Below are 14,177 nucleotides of genomic sequence, written 5' to 3'. Positions count from 1 at the left end.
AGTGGGCCTTAGGAAGCATCATTATGAACAAAGCTAATGGAGGTGATGGAATTGTAGTTGAGCTATTTCAAATCCTAAAAGATGATGCTGCTAAAGTGCTGCACTCCATATGCTAGCATATTTGGAAAACTCAGCAGTGGCCATAGGACTGGAAAAACTCAGCTTTCATTCCAATCCCAAAAAAAGTCAATGCCAAAGAATGTTCAAACTACTGCACAATTGCACTCATCTCACATTCTAGCAAAATGGTGCTCAAAATTCTCCAAGCCAGGCTTCAACAGTATGCGAACTGTGAAATTCCAGATGTTCAAGCTGGATTTAGAAAAGGCAGAGGAACCAGAGATCAAATTGCCAACATCCTCTGGATCATCAAAAAAGCAAGAAAGTTCCAGAAAAAAAATCTGCTTTATTGACTATACTAAAGCCTTTGACTGTGTGGATCACAACAAACTGTTGAAAAGTCTGAAAGAGATGGGAATATCAGACCATCTGACCTGCCTCCTGAGAAATCTGTATGCAGGTCAAGAAGCAACAGTTAGAACCGGACATGGAACAACAGACTGGTTCCAAGTTGGAAAAGGAGTACATCAAGGCTGTATATTGTCACCCTGCTTATTTAACTAACATGTAGAGTACATCATGAGAAACACTGGGCTGGAAAAAGTACAAGCTGGGATCAAGATTGCCAGGAGAAATATCAATAACCTCAGATATGCAGATGACACTACCTTTATGGCAGAAAGTGAAGTATAACTAAAGAGCCTCTTGATGAAAGTGAAAGAAGAGAGTGAAAAAGTTGGCTTAAAACTCAACATTCAGGAAACTAAGATCATGGCATCTGGTCCTATCACTTTATGGTAAATAGATGGGGAAACAGGGAAAGACTTTATTTTTGAGGGCTCCAAAATCACTACAGATGGTGATTTCAGCCATAAAATTAAAAGGCATTTGCTCCTTGGAAGAAATGTTATGACCAACCTCGACAGCATATTAAAAAGCAGAGATATTACTCTGCCAACAAAGGTCTCTCTAGTCAAAGCTATAATTTTTCCAGTAGTCATGTATGGATGTAAGAGTTGGACATAAAGAAAGCTGAGCAGTGAAGAATTGATGCTTTTAAACTGTGGTGTTGGACAAGATTCTTGAGAGTCCTTTGGACAGCAAGGAGATCCAACCAGTCCTTCCTAAAGGAAATCCATCCTGAACATTCATTGGAAGGACTGATGCTGAAGTGAAACTCCAATAGTTTGGCCACCTGATGAGAAGAACTGACTTATTTGAAAAGACCCTGATGCTGGGAAAGATTGAAGTCAGGAAGAGAAGGGGACAACAGAGGATGAGATGGTTGGATGGCATCACTGACTCAATGGACATGAGTTTGAGCAAACTGGGGGAACTGGTGATGGACAGGGAGGCCTGACATGCTGCAGTCCACGGGATCACAAAGTCAGACACGACTGAGTGAACTGAACTGAACTGAACTGAGGGGCAGAATATAATTTTTAACCCATTTATTTGAACTCATCTTGTTCGATTCCAAAGCATATGCTCCTGGCCATTATCCTATTCTGCTCCTCTGTTTTGGTGCCACACTAGGACATCTTCCCATTTCTGGAGTATTCCATGCAGCTTCCAACTATGAGGTCCCTTTTTATTACATTTTCCTGCACTCCATCCCTGCCCCCTCCAGCTCTTACTGTCCCTCTGTTTCATGAAGTCATTAGCAACGACTTCGCATATAGCTTAATATCCACTTTTACCATCATTGGTAACTTTTGCTTGAACAATTGTTTACGTGAGATCTTGCTGCATAGATATATCTTGTACATTGCCCTTGTAGAATGAAGACCCTTATATATCGTGAGCTTCCTAAGTACAAAATGCTGTTTCCCATGTCTTCTCAATGTAAACACTGTGAGAAAGCATACAGATACCACATTTCTCTTTGATTCCATGAAACGAGTCACATTGGAGAGAAATCCTGTGTAAACAATGTGAAAAAGCTTTTTGCAGTCATAAAAGCTTTCAATCACAGGAAAGATTTCACACTAGAGAGAAACCCTATCAATGTAAACACTGTGAGAAACCATTCAGAAACTGCAAGTCTCTTTGAATCCATGAAAGGACTCACATTGGAGAGAAGCCTTTAACAGTGTTAAAAAGAGGGTCAAAGGTCATGAAGAACCCATATTTGAGAAGAACCTTCAGTTGCAGCTTGTAGACTCTTAGTTGTGGCATGTGGGATCTCATTCCCTGACCAGGTATTGAACCCAGGCCCCCTGCGTTGGGAGTTCAGAGTCTTATCCATGGACCACCAGGAAAGTCTCAGGTGTATAGTTTTTGTTTTTTGAGGGTTGAGTTTTTGTTTGTTTGTTTTGGTAGTTAACTTTTCACTTTTCATATTACAGTAGTAACAGTCTCACAAAATAAGTGTGAAGTATAACCTAGATAGCATATTCAAAATCAGAGATATTACTTTGCCAACAAAGGTCCATCTAGTCAAGGCTATGGTTTTCCTGTGGTCATGTATGGATATGAGAGTTGGACTGTGAAGAAGGCTAAGCACCGAAGAATTGATGCCTTTGAACTGTGGTGTTGGAGAAGACTCTTGAGAGTCCCTTGGACTGCAAGGAGATCCAACCAGTCCATTCTGAAGGAGATCAGCCCTGGGATTTCTTTGGAAGGAATGATGCTAAAGCTGAAACTCCAGTACTTTGGCCACCTCATGCGAAGAGTTGACTCATTGGAAAAGACTCTGATGCTGGGAGGGATTGGAGGCAAGAGGAGAAGGGGACGACAGAGGATGAGATGGTTGGATGGCATCACTGACTCAGTGGATGTGAGCCTGGGTGAACTCCGAGAGTTGATGATGGACAGGAAGGCCTGGTGTGCTGCGATTCATGGGGTCGCAGAGTCGGACACGACTGAGCGACTGAACTGAACTGAACTGATTGTCTCCTTTGAGAAGACTTTGTGAACAACAGTAATATATATTGTTGAAAACTTTTGAAGAACTTTGTATAGAAGTCATCTACTCAGAGGTACGGTCTGGGTTTATTTTATGGGTGTTTTCTGGTTTACTAATTCAGACACTTCACCTTTTAAAAATATATTTATATACTTATTTGGCTGCATCAGGTATTAGTTGTGGTGCACAGGCTTGGTTGCCCTGAGGCATTGGCATCACAGTTCCCCAAATAGGGATTCAAGCCCTATCCCCTGCATTGGAATAGGGATTCTTAACCACTGGACCACCAGGGAAGTCCCTCAAGCACTTCACTTTTTGTAGTTCTGCTTTGATTTTGGGTTTTATGGTTTATTTATTTTTGTTTTATTTTCATAGTTTCAATAATTTGTTTCCTTCAGGGAAATTATGCGTCTCATGTAAGTCGTCTTAGATTTTGGCATATACTTGTTCATTGAATTTTTTCATAGTCCTTTTCTATTTCTGCAATGTCCATAGTAATATCCCTCATTCTTCCTGACTGTATACATTTGAATATTCCCTCTTTTTCCTAGATCAACCTTGCTTAAGATTTGTCAATTTTGTTTATTTTTCTATAAAACTCACTTTTGGTTTCACTGGTTTTTCTCTATGATTTTTTCACTCCCCATTTCATTCATCCCTACTTTAAATTTTATTATTTCCTTTCCTCCTCAGATCAGGTTTGGTGAGTCATCTTTAAAGTCTGTGAAGGTCAACAGACATGGTACTGATTTTCAGTCTCTCTCACTTGCTAGCAGAGGCATGAAAAAGGCTACACCTTTTTTTTAGGTTTCACTTCAGATGCAAGTCATAACATTTGAGACTTTGGGAACCATATAATATCCCTCAATATCTCTATTAATATTTTTTGTTTTCAAGTGCATTTTGCACAATGTTTATACAACCTCTTTTCATGTTGGTGTCATTCACAGGTATATCTATCACACACTTGGACTTTCACTCTTAGTATCTTTCACCTAAAGTGTGCTTTCTAGACTTCCCTGGTGGCCTAGTGGTTAAGAATCTGCCTGCCAAAGCACAGGACACAGATTTGATCCCTGGTCCAGGAAGATTCCACATGCCTCAGGGCAACTAAGGACATGCTATGCAACTAATGAGCCAGTGTTCTAGAGCCTGTGCTCCACAACAGGAGAAGCCACTGCAAATGAGAAGACCAAGCATCACAACTAGAAAAAAGCCCATGCTCAGCAATAAAAAGACAGCACAGCTGAAAATAAATGAATAAATAAATAAAATTAAGTTAAAAATATAATAAAAAATACAGTCTACTTCTTCTACATAGTACATACTTAGATCAGGGTTTGTCTATTTCCTATGAGGTGAAACTCTCTTCCTCCTGTTTGGACCATATCATTCATTCACTCTTAGTATTATTGACATAGATGCAATACACCTGGCATTTACCTTTTGTGTTTTACAGCTCTTAAATTTTTAATTCTTACAGAAGGTAAAGAATCTGCCTGCAATACAGTAAACCCAGGTTCAATCACTGGGTCGGGAAGATCCCCTGGAGAAGGGGATGGCTACTCACTCCAATATTCTTGCCTGGAGAAACCCACGGACAGAGGGTTGCAAAGAGTTGGACATGACTGAGCAACTAACACTTTTAATTCTTATGCTATGCTATGCTAAGTCACTTCAGTCGTATCTGACTCTGTGTGACCCTATAGATGGCAGCCCACCAGGCTCCCCCATCCCTGGGATTCTCCAGGCAAGAACACTGGAATGGGTTGCCATTTCCTTCTCCAATGCATGAAAGTGAAAAGAGAAAGTGAAGTCGCTCAGTCGTGTCCAACTCTTAGCGACCCCATGGACTGCAGCCTACCAGGCTCCTCCGTCCATGGGATTTTCCAGGCAAGAGTACTGGAGTGGGGTGCCATTGCCTTCTCTTAGTCCTTTATAAATTTATTTTTCATTAAATGAATATATTCTAGTACTTTCATTTCTAAATGGCTTCTCCATTAGATATTTAAAAAAAATTTAAAGGTTCCTCTTTAAAAATATATGCATTGATTACTTATTATCATAGCTTAATCCCAGGGATACAAGAAAGCATTCATATAAAGCTTTATTCTTTTCCCTTTTTTTATTATTGTCATGCAGATTATATTAATGACACAATCCTCTCAAATAGTCTGGTACACTTGTGTACCATCTGTGGTCATTTCCTTTGCTCAGTACAGTTTACTGTCACACTTGTGCTTTTGAATGGCAAATGTACTAACATGGGTATCACATTGCTATATATTGTAGTGTACTAACACATGACACACATAGGATTTTACATAGTTCCTTTCACATCAATTAAAAGAAAATTGTATTACTTCTGCCTTTTATTCTTATGGCATTAAATATACAAGTGTTTTTCTTTGTTAACGTTAATATGAACTACTTTCTGGAAACCCTGGTATTCAAGCTAAAGAACTCCTCTTGTAATTCCTGTGAGGCAATTGTCTATTAATATATTTTTTCAGTTGTTATTGATTTGAGAGCATCTTTGTTTTGTCTCTTTCAGAAGGTAGTTTTGGTCAAGATGGACTTCTTGGTTGATAGGTTTTTTTCTTAGCACACCTTGAATGTTTCCCTCTGCCTTTTGGCCTCCCTGTTTTTTTGCTGAGATATCACCTAATTTTACTGGTCATTTTTCAAATGCCCTTTATCCCCACTATACAGTTCCAACTCCTATTTCTATGCATGTCTAATATTTCTGTTATAAACTAGATATTTTAGGCAATATAATGCAGGTACTCTGGGTACTGGACATATTTCTTCAGGACTTTGTTATAATGAGTACCAGCATTATCAGTTTTTTGTTTGTTTTTTGGTGGAGAATGTGAGTAATGATCCAGCATTATTTTAATGAAGCTTGATCCCTACTTTTTGAGAAGACAGAGTTAGTGTATTGAATTATGGATATGCAGATTATGATCTCGGAGAAGGCAATGGCACCCCACTACAGTACTCTTGCCTGGAGAATCCCAGGGATGGGGGAGTCTGGTGGGCTGCCATCTATGGGGTCGCAGAGAGTCGGACACAACTGAAGCGACTTAGCAGCAGCAACAGCAACTTGAAAACACATGAAATTGTAAAACTTACTAGTAAAGGTGAATATTCAGATGGTTTGACCTATGATTTTTCAACTTTGTGATGGTGCAAAAGCAATATGCATTTGGTAGAAGCCAGACTTTGAATTTTGATCTTTTCTTGGGCCAGCAACACACAGTGTGTTACTCTCTTGCGATGCTGGGCAGCTGCAGTGTGCCAGTGCTCCCAGTCAGCCACACAATCACAGGGGTAAACAACAGACACGCTTACAACAATTCTGCATCTATGCAGTCATTGTATTTTTCACTTTCAGTGCAGTATTCAGTAAATTACATGAATTATTCAACATTCTATTATAAAATAGGCTTTGTGTTAGCTGATTTTACACAACTATCGGCTAAGGTAGTGTTCTGAGCATGTTTAAAGCAGTCTAGGTTAGGCTATAATATTTGATAGGCTGGGTGTATTAAATGCATTTTAGACTTATGATATTTTCTGCTTATAATGAGTTTATTAGGATATAACTTCATCATGAATTGAGGAAGAGGACGTGAGTTTGAGTGAACTCCGGGAGTTGGTGATGTACAGGGAGGCCTGGTGTGCTGCAATTCATGGGGTCGCAAAGAGTTGGACATGACTGAGTGACTGAACTGAACTGAGTTTAATCAAATTCAGAATATGCTAAATACTGTGTCTTAGTCTATACAATTTGTTATGACAAAAGTGCTGTACTGGGTAACCTATAAACAACAGAAATTTATTTCTCAAAGTTCTGGAGATTAGTAACTCTGGCTGGCTCTCTCTGGCACAGTCCACTTCATCAAAGACAGCCACCTTCTCACTATAATCTCACATGGAAGAAGCATAACAGGACTCTCTTTGACCTCTTTTATAAGGGCACTAATCTCTTTTATGATGGTTGTGTCCTCATGACATAATCATCTCCCAAAGGCCCCTCCATCTCCTAATACTATCACTTTCAGTGTCAAAATTTTAATATATGAAGTTTGAGGGGAAATAAACATTCATAAAATCCTATATAGTGGTATGTAAAACACTTTTAACTCTAGCAAAAAGTTTAAAAAGACAAAAGTACTAAAAATTAACTATAGCTACAATAAATTGTTAATGTATACAAAATGCAAAAGTATGTAAATTGTGATATCTATAATAAAATGGGGGATAATTAAAGGATAGTTTTAATACTTGATTTAAATAAATTTCTTAATTTAAATTCTTATATTTTATATAGGTCCCATAGCAATCACAAAGAAAAAATCTGAATAGATACAAAGGACTCCCCAAAAGTCAAAACTATCTTGAGCCAGAAGAACAAAACTGGAAAACATAATTTCTGACTTCTAACTATTACAAAGCTGTGGTAATAATCAAAACTATCCATGTTGATATATGGCAGAGGCCAACACAATATTGCAAGAATACACAGAAGAACCTTACAAAAAGAATACACAGAAGGACTGTACAAAAAAGATCTTCATGACCCAGATAATCACGATGGTGTGATCACTCACCTAGAGCCAGATATCCTGGAGTGTGAAGTCAAGTGGGCCTTAGAAAACATCGTTATGAACAAAGCTAGTGGAGGTGATGGAATTCCAGTTGAGTTATTTCAAATCCTGAAAGATGATGCTGTGAAAGTGCTGCACTCAATATGCCAGCAAATTTGGAAAACTCAGCAGTGGCTACAGGACTGGAAAAGGTCAGTTTTAATTCCAATCCCAAAGAAAGGCAATGCCAAAGAATGCTCAAACTACAGCACAATTGCACTCATCAAACACGCTAGTAAAGTAATGCTCAAAATTCTCCAAGCCAGTCTTCAACAATATGTGAACTGTGAACTTCCTGATGTTCAAGCTGGTTTTAGAAAAGGCAGAGGAACCAGAGATCAAATTGTCAACATCTGCTGGATCACTGAAAAAGCAAGAGAGTTTCAGAAAAACATCTATTTCTGCTTTATTGACTATGCTAAAGCCTTTGACTGTGTGGATCACAAGAAACTGTGGAAAATTCTGAAAGAGATGGGAATACCAGACCACCTGACCTGCCTCTTGAGAGACCTATATGCAGGTCAGGAAGCAACAGTTAGAACTGGACATGGAACAACAGACTGGTTCCAAATAGGAAAAGGAGTACGTGAAGGCTATATATTGTCACCCTGCTTATTTAACTTCTATGCAGAGTACATCATGAGAAACGCTGGGCTAGAAGAAGCACAAGCTGGAATCAAGATTGTTGGGAGAAATATCAATAACCTCAGATATGCAGATGACACCACCCTTACGGCAGAAAGTGAAGAGGAACTAAGAAGCTTCTTGACGAAAGTGAAAGTGGAGAGTGAAAAAGTTGGCTTAAAGCTCAACGTTCAGAAAACTAATATCATGGCATCTGGTCCCATCACTTCATGGGAAATAGATGGGGAAACAGTGGAACCAGTGTCAGACTTTATTTTTGGGGGCTCCAAAATCACTGCAGATGGTGATTGCAGCCATGAAATTAAAAGACGCCTACTCCTTGGAAGGAAAGTTATGACCAACCTAGATAGCATATTGAAAAGCAGAGACATTACTTTGCCAACAAAGGTCCAGCTAGTCAAGGCTATGGTTTTTCCTGTGGTCATGTATGGATGTGAGAGTTGGACTGTGAAGAAGGCTGAGTGCCAAATAATTGATGCTTTTGAACTGTGGTGTTGGAGAAGACTCTTGAGAGTCCCTTGGACTGCAAGGAGATCCAACCAGTCCATTCTAAAGGAGATAAGTCCTGGGTGTTCTTTGGAAGGAATGATGCTAAAGCTGAAACTCCAGTACTTTGGCCACCTCATGCAAAGAGTTGACTCATTGGAAAATAGCCTGATGCTGGGAGGGATTGGAGGCAGGAGGAGAAGGGGATGACAGAGGATGAGATGGCTGGATGGCATCACTGACTCGATGGACGTGAGTTTGAGTGAACTCCGGGAGTTGGTGATGGACAGGGAGGGCTGGCGTGCTGCAATTCATGGGGTTGCAAAGAGTCGGACATGAATGAACGACTAACTGAAGTGAACTGAACACAACATTGTAGAAAAACTATTTTCCAATAAAAAACAATCAAAACTAGAATAAAAATAGACATATAGATCAATGGATCAGAACAGAGAGCCTAGAAATGAATCCACACTTTTATAGTCAACTGATCTTAAAAATAAGCTGTGGAAAATTCTGAAAGAGATGGGAATACCAGACCACCTGACCTGCCTCTTGAGAAACTGTATGCAGATCAGGAAGCAACAGTTAGAACTGGACATGCAACAACAGACTGGTTCCAAATAGGAAAAGGAGTACATCAAGGCTGTATACTATCAACCTGATTATTTAACTTATATGCAGAATACCTCATGAGAAACTGGGCTGGAGGAAGCACAAGTTGGAATCAAGATTGCCAGGAGAAATATCAATAACCTCAGATATGCATATAACACCACCCTCAGATATAAGCATCTGAATGCAGAGATCCAAAGAATAGATGAGATGGTTGGATGACATCACTGACTCAACGGACATGAGTTTGGGTGAACTCTGGGAGTTGGTGATGGACAGGGAGGCCTGGTGTGCTGCGGTTCATGGGCAAAAAGTCAGACGCGACTGACCGGCTGAACTGAACTGAACTGATCTTCAAAATCTGTACCAAAAACACACAAAGGGGAAAGAAGAGTTTCTTTCATAAATCACTCTGTGAAAACTGAATTTCCACATGAAAACAAATAAAATTGGATTCTTGTATCTCATCATATACAAAAATCAATTTGAAATAGATGACTTAAATGTATGACCTGAAACTGTAAAACTGCTAAAAGGGAACACATGGAGAGAGCTTCTTGGCATTGACCTGGGATGTGAGTTTTGGATATGAGCCCAAAAGCATAGGCAACAATAACAAGAACTAAAACAAATGGGAGTGCATAAAAAATAAAAATTTTGCAAACAAAGGAAATAATCAACAATATTGTAACCTATGAAATGGGAGAAAATAAAAGAAAACCATCTATCCAATAAGGGGTTAAAATGTCTAAGGAACTTTAACAAATAAACAGCAAAATATGAATAACCTGATTAAAAAATAGTGAAGAATATGAATAGATATTCTCAATAGAAGATGTACAAATCTCCAAAAGTTTATAAAAAGATGCTCAAACATTGCTGCTGCTGCATCGCTTCAGTCGTGTCTGACTCTGCACGACCCCATAGACGGCAGCCTACCAGGCTCCTCTGTCCCTGGGATTCTCTAGGTAAGAACATGGAGTGGGTTGCCATTTCCTTCTCCACTCAAACATTAGGGAAACACAAATCAAAACCAGGAGATAACACCTCACACTAATCAGATTGGCTATTATCAAACAGACAAAAGATAACAAGTGTTGATAAAGGAACCTTGTACATTGTTGGCAAGAATACAATTCACACAGTCATAATGCAGAAATAGTCTGGAAGTTCTTTAAAAATTAAAAGTAAAACTATCATATGATCCAGTAATTCCACTTCTGGGTATATATCTGAAGGAAATGAAATTAGTATCTCAATGAGATTATGGCACTCCCATATTCATTACAACATTATTCACAGTAGCTAGAATATTGAAACAATCTAAGTGTCTGTCTTTTGTTTAATGGATAAATAAAAGATAGCATGTGTACACACACACACACACACACACACACACACATGCAATGGAATATTATTCAATTTTTAAAGAAAGAAAGAAATCCTGACATTGCGACAACATGGATAAACCTGGAGGACATTACGCTAATGAAATAAGCCAGACAGAAAGACAAATACTACATGATCTCACTTACATGTGCAATCTGAAAAAGTTAAACTCACAAAAGCAGAGACTAAAATGGTGTTTGCCAGCAGTGAGTACTCTGTAGGAGAACTGAGGACATGTTGGTCAAAGGAACAAACTTTCAGTTGTAAGATGAGGCAGTACTGGAGATCTAATGTAGAGTACGGTGACTAGTTAATAATAACGTTAAGTTGAAATTTGCTAAGAGAGTTGATCCTGAGTGTTCTTACCACACACACAAGGTGACTATGTGAAGTGAGAGGAATACTAACTAGCTGATTGTGGTAATTATTGCATAATATATGTGTATCAAGACATCTTACACATCTTAAATACATAAAATTTTAATTTGTCAATTATGCTTCAATAAACCTGAAGGGGAAAAGAAAAATATCAAGCATCTTAAGTTTTTCCCCTGCCTTGCTCACTTCCCCCTGTGAGTCCCTGTCTTCATCTCCCTTTCTTTGTGCTCTTAAACTGCCAATCACTGATATCGTTTGCATTTGTGTGCAAAAGAAGGAGACATCTTTTGTCTTAGAAAACTTGTCCTCTCATGTCCAGCACCACAGCCTTGGATTGTCACATAAGGAATAAACACACCTCCTTCACAGATAGAAAGATAAGGTCTTCTCTGAATGAGACTATATGAACAAGCAAACAGAATACACTTGCTGCACTTCATGATGTAGTATTTTTTGTAGAAAAAAATGAATAATCCCTTAGTGCTGTGGTCACTGTGGTTTCCTTTTTTGTAAAGTTCAGGCTCTGACCACTCTTGCAGCCTCAAAGTAAGAATCTCTGAGCTATATGGTGAAGTCAGAGAACATAATCTCTCGAGTCAGGAAAGAATCTTTGAGAAGGGGCTGAGCCCCCCAAAAAAGCCAGGTCCGTGGTAGAGAGATGCTGTCCTAACCCCACCCAGGGCCCATGTTGAGCTTTTCTACTTACCCAAGATCAGCAGTGATGCCCACAGCAGCATGAAGACTTGGTCTGCCCAGGGCAGAGGCCAAAAGAGAAGCTTTCTCAGGAATAACGCTTTTGTGGTTGATCTCAAAGTTGTACACTACCACCCTAGCCCGAAGATAGGCATCTGTGAAATAGCTTTTTCAAAGAGCAGGATGCATTAGTAAACTAGAAAAAAGGAAGTGGGAGTTCCCATTTTTAACTACTAATCAAAGTTTCCTGCCCTGTGATCAAAGTGATAAAAATAAATGTTAGGGTTTTTGACACCACGTTTCTATTGCTGGAAAAATGGCTTAAGGAAAGCATGGAAGATAGCTCTAAAATAATGTTTATTATGACATCATTCATATTAGCTAGACACTGGAAGAAACATTATAGGACTGAATAAACATGGTGATGGTTTAGTCACTAAGTTGTGTCCGACTCTTGTGGCCCCAAGGACTGTAGCCTACCAGGCTCCTCTGTCCCTGGGATTCTCCAGGCAACAATACTGGAGTGGGTTGCCATTTCCTTCTCCAGAATAAACATAGGACTGCTTAAGAATATTCTGATACATCTAAATAATGACACACCATGAAGACATTAAGAATGAGATAAGCTTGTACATGTAAGAAAGCAAGACAGCCTTGATAAATGTGAAGACAAAAACGTGGGGAGGAGATTGGTATTTATACTAATATTACATTGGGGTAAATGTAAAATATAGAGTACATGTATAAATAAATTGATATAAGAATCCTTTCTTATTTCCTGGGAAATAAACCTAAAATAGTGGTTATATTTTCAGAACTATGGAATGGAAGAAGATATTTTATTTTATGTCTTTCTATACATGCTATCCAGAGAAGGCAATGGCACCTTACTCCAGTACTCTTGCCTGGAAAATCCCATGGACGGAGGAGCCTGGTAGGCTGCAGTCCATGGGGTCGCGAAGAGTCGGACACGACTGAGCGACTTCACTTTCACTTTTCACTTTCATGCATTGGAGAAGGAAATGGCAACCCACTCCAGCGTTCTTGCCTGGAGAATCCCAGGGACGAGGGAGCCTGGTGGGCTGCCGTCTATGGCGTCGCACGGAGTTGGACACGACTGAAGCAACTTATCAGCAGCAGCAGAAGCATACATGCTACATGCTTAGTCGCTCAGCTGTGTCTGACTCTTTGTGACACCATGGACACCTCTGTCCATGGGGTTTTCAAGGCAAGAATACTGGAGTGGGTTGCCATTTCCTTCTCCAATGTCTTTCTATACAGTTTTTTTGTTGTTTGTTTTTAATTTCTGTATATGTGAATTGCTTCGATAACTTTTTAAAAGTCAGGTTTTCATCCTGGTATACTGACATTACCTGCCATGAGGAATGCCAGTTTCTTATTTTCAAATAGTTTTCCCCACCTTTTCTTTCTGGGTCTGTATTCTGGTCTTCTTAAAGTGAAAGTGAAAGTGGCTCAGTCGTGTCTAACACTTTGCAATCCCACTGACTGTAGCCTGCTAGGCTCCTCTGTCCATGGAATTCTCCAGACAGGAATACTGTGAGTGAGTGTAAAGTCATTCAGTAGTGTCTGACTCTTTGCAACCCCATGAACTGTAGCCCACCAGGTTTCTCTGTCCATGGAATTTTTCAGGCAAGAGTACTGGAGTGGGCATTTCCTTCTTCAAAGAATACTGTAGTGGATGGCTATTCCCTTCTCCAGGGGATCTTCCCAACCCAGGAATGGAACCCAAGTCTCCCTTATTGCAGGCAGATTCTTTTCCATCTGAGCCACCAAGGAATCCCTTAAGGGACCATTTAATTTCATATTAAAATGGCAGAAGTTAACAATGAAGAGAAAATATTAAAAGCATCTAGAGTAAGCATTTTGTTACATATAAGGGAACATTCATAAGATTATCAGTAGATTATATAGTAGAAACTTTGCAGGCCAGAAGGGAGTGAAGTGATATATTCAAAGTGCTTAAACAAAAGAATATTTAAAAAAAATCCAACCAATAATACTCTACCCAGAAAAGTTATCATCTAGAATAGAAGGAGAGGGAAGCACAGGCTAAAGGACTTTTCACCACTAAACTGGCTTTACAAGCAGTATAAAAAGGGACTTATTTAAACAGAAAAGAAAGTTTAGTTTCTAAAAAATATATATATATATATATATAAAAGAAAATATTTCAGTAAAAAGGTAAATATACAGTAAGCCAGTCAATCAGTTCAGTTGCTCAGTCATGTCTCACTCTTTGCAACACCATGGACTGAACATGCCAGGCTTCCCTGTCTACCACCAATTCCTGGGGCTTGCTTAAAGTCATGTGCATCGAGTTGGTGATCCCA

The 14,177-nt window shown here is 39.3% G+C and overlaps 1 protein-coding gene across 7 annotated transcripts in view; it reads right to left on the bottom strand.

Annotated features, from left to right (window-relative positions):
- The window catches only part of FCRL5 (Fc receptor like 5), a 117,416-nt gene extending 105,409 nt beyond the window's left edge, over positions 1 to 12,007 (bottom strand). For 2 of the 7 annotated variants that reach the window (XM_044944177.1, XM_025287587.2), the window contains exon 1: positions 11,840 to 12,007. In XM_044944177.1, the coding sequence (XP_044800112.1) occupies positions 11,840 to 11,870 (31 nt within the window). In that variant the 5' untranslated portion in view covers positions 11,871 to 12,007. The remainder of the gene's footprint in view (positions 1 to 11,839) is intronic. The other 5 variants (XM_006050588.3, XM_006050589.3, XM_006050591.3 and 2 more) reach the window with 3 other exon arrangements.
- Between the last annotated feature and the right edge of the window lie 2,170 nt (positions 12,008 to 14,177).

The sequence above is a fragment of the Bubalus bubalis genome, chromosome 6, assembly GCF_019923935.1.
Source record: "Bubalus bubalis isolate 160015118507 breed Murrah chromosome 6, NDDB_SH_1, whole genome shotgun sequence".
Classification (NCBI taxonomy): Eukaryota; Metazoa; Chordata; class Mammalia; order Artiodactyla; family Bovidae; genus Bubalus; species Bubalus bubalis.
This window is presented reverse-complemented; position numbering and strand designations above follow the sequence as displayed.